Below are 6,183 nucleotides of genomic sequence, written 5' to 3' on the forward strand. Positions count from 1 at the left end.
ACACTCTTGGTAAAGATGGTAAAAAGGCCGTTATCCTTTTCTCATATTCTGAGCCAAAAACCTTAACTTCAGTGGCACTTTAACTTGTTGTCTTTGATGGTGACGGCAACCAGATGCGGTTCACAAGCGTACACTGTGACCTGTAAATTTTGGCTTGTAATTTAAGCTTTTCATCGACCTTCTCAACAATAAAATGATGAATATATTCCTCCAGTGCGTAGTTTAGGCCCTTTTGGTTACTTCTCAACGACATCTGATCGTTATGTCCCAAAAATCATCAGTTGCCTCCTGTGAAATGCCGTGTACTGTGACACCTGCCATAGCGCCGGTTACTGAATGTTGATAGTTTGTCCGAGTGAGTGGAGGGGGCGTGGCTTAGCCATAGGTCAACTGCATCTCTGCTTTTTGCAGATGATGTGGTTCTGTTTAATCAAAGTTTTCGTCACACACTCAAGGTGACACAAATGGTCATTTTGTGGTGGAAGTACTCCTTAAACTGAGAGTCAGCACAGTGTCTGTCTCCCGTCTATCACAGCCTCTGTCAGCAGCTGTCACTGGTCTCCAGAGATTGAACGTACCTGCCGAAGCCGTTCAGTAAGGCCACGATCTCCTGGCGAGTCAGCTGGAAACCTTTAGAGGGGCTGTGTTCAGGAAGATTCTGGATCTCCTTCTCAGAGAAGAGGACCTTCAGAGCTGTACCCAAACCCTGAGTCTGCACACAACACAGCGGGAGGAAAACTGTTAGAAAGCTCCGGTATTATGGCAACTCCTTTAATCTGTCGCGGTGACAGCAGCCTGTGATTTTTATTCTAACCTGTTATTACATTAAAGATCAGTTCTGAAGAGTCAGAATGTAATTTCTACATGTACAATTGGAAATTATGTACATGACACCGATAACATTCAGAGCAGGCGGATCAGAATCTGAACGCGGCTCACCTGTAGTTTCCCCCACAGTCGACATTTACTGCAGCCGACACAGTCCATGATCCTGGAGATGTTTTTAAAATGGAGGCGGAATTCCTCCTGAAGGAAGAAACACAAGACTGTTCAGAGTTTCTGTTCGACACGAAATCATTTAAAATCATACACGTATCAAAGCTGTGTTGATGTCGTTAACGAAAGCTCTGATTAAATATGTTCGTCAACAACCAAGACGATGACGAGATGACACCAACATCATTAAACACCAACTGTGACCATATCAACACACAATACTGCTGACGAAAAAAGAGTTAAGTTTAAAAATTAAAACATTACTTAAATCTCTTTATTTTCACTGACGAAAAGAAAAGACGAAATATAGTTTCCCTTGACTTAAATTAAAAAGTTCGTTTCCTTCGTCCAAAACTAAAATAGCTTTTTTGACTAAGATAAGGCTAAAATGAGTCTACTAAAACTTGAGTTACAAACAGGATGAGGTTGACCACATGTGATAAAAACTGCTAAGTACATTTAACACAGGACCAAAACTGAGACTAAACAATACAAACAGCTGGCAAAATGAGCTCTTACACTCAAGCAGCACTCATATATGATGTGGCAGAAAATGGAGCTGGTTATGGAGTGAGGTTACACTGCTGTTTTGTTAAACACACAAATAAATCAAACTGGTTTCAGGCGTCACTGCTCATTAAAAAGAGAGCGTCAGAATAAAAAGGCACCTGCTCAGTTTGAAACCACAAAAACAAACTTGTCTCTCTCCTTGTGTAGGACGAACAGACACTGGAAAAGGTTTTGGTTTCACCTTTAATGTTTTGGCTTCCATTTTGTGTCCGGCGAACATGGACTTCTCATCAAAGTGCATGGGGAAAGCTCTGGAAGACAAGCGGAGACGTTAGTCTTAAAATAACGACTGAACTTGTAAACGACCTGCAGAACATCAAGTATATGATTTAAGCACATTTCTGTGTTTTAACACAAAGAAACATCACACGCCAGCTGTCAGAGAACACAGAAGCTGCTGGTTTGTGTTACTGTGTGACTTTGGTGTCTGAGTGGTAGACCAGCAGCTCCTGAGTTTAACAATGTTGAATCTCTGCTTTGCTTAATGGAGTCTGGCTTTGAAGAGAAAACAGATAACAGCTTCACTTCCCCGTCAGGTACAGCGTTTCTTTGGACTTCAGTCGACCTACAAACGAGCCTGTCTTACTTGATCTCGTTGAAGATCTGCAGCAGCAGGTCCTTGGTGGCTCCGTCCTCCTGCGTGTTTCCCGTGTACAGGTTGACAAATGCTCGCTCAAAGTACGGAGCCACCTTGTAGAGCGCCCGCAGCTCGATCAGGTACAGGAAGTAGAGGTTCTTCAGCCGCCGCGTGCCCTCGCCCTTCGTCTCCGCTGTGTCGAAGCGACGCCGAAACTCCTGAACATTTGGACCCCACACCGACCGGCCCCAGCCCTCTGAGGAGTCAAACAACAGCAACGGTTTACTGCATTCTATCGTAAAACTTTCAACTCATATTGAAACTCAGAGACAGGAGTATAAGTAGATTATTTCAATTTCATTGGCAGTTTTTTTCTGATAAATATTATCCAGTTCTCAGCTCTCTAGAACTTTTGTTTCTGTGTGAACTTTTCTGGTTGCAGCCTCTTCTGATGAAATTAGGGAGGCCTGGAAAGGGGAACTGGGCCTTGAATTATCTCCAGTTTCATGTGGTAAGAGTCTTTGACACAGTTCTGCTCTGTTAACGGTCGACACCAGCTGATCTAGTTAAAGCCGTCCACAGTCTTCACCGTTCAAGTTCACGTTAAGTGACAGAGAGTATTTTGTCTCACGCTTTCTGGCTCTTACTGGATTCTGTCCCCAAATATTTTACTGGATCTCAAAGGACTATTAAGGAACCATCCAACTGGAGACTGGACTCGCCACATTCGGCTGCTCACATTTCACTCCGCACCTTCGAACAGCCATGCAACAGTCCTTAATGCTAGCAATGACTGGTGCCGGACTTTGAGGGAATGGAAATCCAGCCATTTTTCCCAATATCATCCACCTGCAGAGCCGGAGAGCCGTCGATTCAGACAAACGCATACACAAGCTTGAGAGGGCGGTGTATCTGTCAATCAATCCTGTCAGTCAAACACTCATCAGTTTTTAATGCAGCCAATCACTGCACAAAAGTGGGAGTAGTTAACATTTCAACTAGAGGTAGCTAGCGTCTGTGAAATCAACCCCCCGATCATAACAGAATATAGTAACTTCAGCCACTGCTGATTTTATTAGGACCCCCGTAAGAAAGCGTGTTCTCTGTTTCAATTATCAGACAATTAACGAACCATCAATCATAGTTTGTTTCTGGCTGCCAGCATTAGCTAGCATAGTTAGCATGCTAGCTAGCTTAGCTGAAAGTAGTGTATTTCCACTTCAAAATGTTGATTAAACACGTTGCTGTCTGTTGATACTTTGTTCGTGGTTAATACTAGAATGGATGGTTCGGAGGGACAAGTCCGCCTGTCCGGAGGGTCGGGGCCGACAGACCCCGCTAACATCCCGCCCTCCCTTCGGTTGGTCTAGCAGAGGAGCAGATCACAACCTGGGTCAGCGGGGTTTTGTTACAGGCTGTTTAGGGGCTCAGAGCCAGGACGCTTGTCATATTTTTTCCCCGGGGATTTCATGCCCCTGTCCTCCAGACGGACGGTGTTGTTCCTACGGACCATCCATTTTAGCACAAATCCAAATCAAAGTATCACCAGACGGCAACTTATTTAATCCACAATTTTCAGCTAGCTAAGTGTGCTAGCTAGTGGACAAGTTTAGTACTTCCACTCTAAACAAGAAATTGCGAACACAAGGCTAACATTACTTTTACAACAACAATCTTTAACATATATTTAGCAATCTCCGTCTGTACAACGTCTGTACATCTGAAACGGCAGCTCTCCGGCTCTGCAGGTGGATGTTCCTCATTTTGCTGTTGGAAGTCACATTAGATGAGACGTAGTCTGGTGTGGTCTGAAGCTGTAATGAAACCCTGCTTTGCTCAGTGTGACCAGGTCTGATGTTTTATAGACTTGAGACTGAATCAGCTTTAGTTTAATAAAAACAACTGTTGTGAGATCAGTCTGACGTACCGTCGAGCAGGTACTGGGCACACAGGTGGATGTTGATGCTGCTGTGGAGGCCTGAGATGAGTCGGTAGAAAACTCTCTTCTCCAAACACAAACCTAAAGACACAGACAGAAGAAGTAGTGCAGAGGACAAGTTTGATTCTAACTGAGGAATCCAAAAGGTTCAGTCCACCCAAATGTATTTATTATTATCTCTTCATGCAGATGATTTTATTTGTCCGTATTCAGAGGAGTCTGTCTCTGACATTTCTGCCTTCAGTTCATTACAGTGGAGGTGAGTGGATTTTGATTTAAACGGATCCGGATACCAAACACCACGAGGGTCGAGTCTCCCTCTGCCTGTTATAAATCTGCACCCTGCACAGTTCTGTCAGTTTCTTCAGCGTCTTTTATCACAACTCAAAATCTGAAGCTGATTTTTGGATCTTTGCAAAAGCACCAAGATTTTCAAACAGCCTTAAATTAACCTGCAGTGCCAGGAACTGGAAAGGGGAAGTTACATTTGCAGATTTTTAAAACCAGAATTACCACCCTGTGGTTGTATGACTCCGCCCACCAGTCCAGTGTCTCTGACAGTCTCCATCCATGTCAGTGATTAGTCACCAGTTCAGTTTCTGACCAAATGTCTCCCCTTCTGTTCCTGAGATATGACGTTAAAACATGATGATGTCATGCATTCACAGACAAACACTTGTCTTTATCTGGACACATTTTCCCCACAAATACAACATGCTAATGTTACTAGCACAAGCCTATGGCATTTTACATTGTATAAATTAGCCTAGCGACTAGCAGACTTTATTCTCTCCTCAAAATCTCAAAAGTTACAAAATTATAAGATGGCCGCAGGCTGGTGAGGACGACGGGAAACGTGTTTGAGCAGAAGCTGCAGTTTCATTTACACGGGAAGAACAATGACTGAGAGCTAAACTCAAAGTGTCTGCTGTTAAAATGGAAAAGTGCCTCACTTGTCAAACTCTTACATCACCCGAGATACGGCTTTTTTTTTCTAGGTCAGGAGCTGCCAGGAAGCAAAGGTTTAAAAAGGAAGTTTGAAGTTGTTTGTGAGCTGAACGGTGAAGGATGTCACAGACCGTTTCCTTTCAGAGGAAAAAGATAAAAACACGAGGAAGCACTCACCTTCGAGCCACTTGTAGAAACCCTCTCCTGCAACATGAGCAACATCAGAAAAGAGATTTCATCAGTTTTTACAACACGTCTAAAAATAAATTCACCTGAAGACAGTTTAGTTTTACTCACCGTCGTCGTCTCCTGAACACAGAAAGACAAAGAGAGACAGGGAACAAAGCTCCGTTAGAACTGTGCTATTAATAAACACACACCTTCATTTACACACACACACACACACACACACACACAGATAAACACACTTATATAAAAGATGCAGGACAACAGCAGCGCGTTCAAGAGAAGCTGCAGTTTTCAAATCTACTTTTAGAAGTCAGGAATTAAAAAACAGGATAAATCTGAAACTGAAAAAGATTAATTTAAATTGGGTTTTTAAATCTAGGCAGATTAAGTATAGATGGGTTCATCATCATCTGGGTGAATATAGGAATTAATTAAAAGGTATATAAACTAGGGCTACACATTATGAGGGAACAAGAAGTCCCGCCCTGCAGCTGTATGACTCCGCCCACCAGTCCAGTGTCTCTGACAGTCTCCATCCATGTCAGTGAAAACANACAGGATAAATCTGAAACTGAAAAAGATTAATTTAAATTGGGTTTTTAAATCTAGGCAGATTAAGTATAGATGGGTTCATCATCATCTGGGTGAATATAGGAATTAATTAAAAGGTATATAAACTAGGGCTACACATTATGAGGGAACAAGAAGTCCCGCCCTGCAGCTGTATGACTCCGCCCACCAGTCCAGTGTCTCTGACAGTCTCCATCCATGTCAGTGAAAACATGGATGCTTCACACACAGAAGATCTATACAATCAGCACAGTTTCAAGATTAGAGTCACCAATTCAGTATCTAACCAAATGTCTCCCCTTCTGTTCCTGAGATATGACGTTAAAACATGATGATGTCACAGTCAAGCTGACCTTTGACCTTTTGACCTTCATTATTTTATCCTGTTAGACAT

The 6,183-nt window shown here is 42.9% G+C and overlaps 1 protein-coding gene across 2 annotated transcripts in view; it reads right to left on the bottom strand.

Annotated features, from left to right (window-relative positions):
- The window catches only part of ero1b (endoplasmic reticulum oxidoreductase 1 beta), a 30,945-nt gene that overhangs the window by 5,322 nt on the left and 19,440 nt on the right, over positions 1–6,183 (bottom strand). For both annotated transcript variants that reach the window (XM_050043783.1, XM_050043784.1), the window contains exons 9-15: positions 5,328–5,339; positions 5,208–5,234; positions 4,071–4,163; positions 2,153–2,399; positions 1,748–1,817; positions 940–1,026; positions 579–712 (exon numbers count right to left, since the gene is read on the bottom strand). In XM_050043783.1, coding sequence (XP_049899740.1) covers positions 579–712; positions 940–1,026; positions 1,748–1,817; positions 2,153–2,399; positions 4,071–4,163; positions 5,208–5,234; positions 5,328–5,339 — 670 coding nt within the window. The remainder of the gene's footprint in view (positions 1–578; positions 713–939; positions 1,027–1,747; positions 1,818–2,152; positions 2,400–4,070; positions 4,164–5,207; positions 5,235–5,327; positions 5,340–6,183) is intronic.

The sequence above is a fragment of the Epinephelus moara genome, chromosome 5, assembly GCF_006386435.1.
Source record: "Epinephelus moara isolate mb chromosome 5, YSFRI_EMoa_1.0, whole genome shotgun sequence".
Taxonomy (NCBI): domain Eukaryota; kingdom Metazoa; phylum Chordata; class Actinopteri; order Perciformes; family Serranidae; genus Epinephelus; species Epinephelus moara.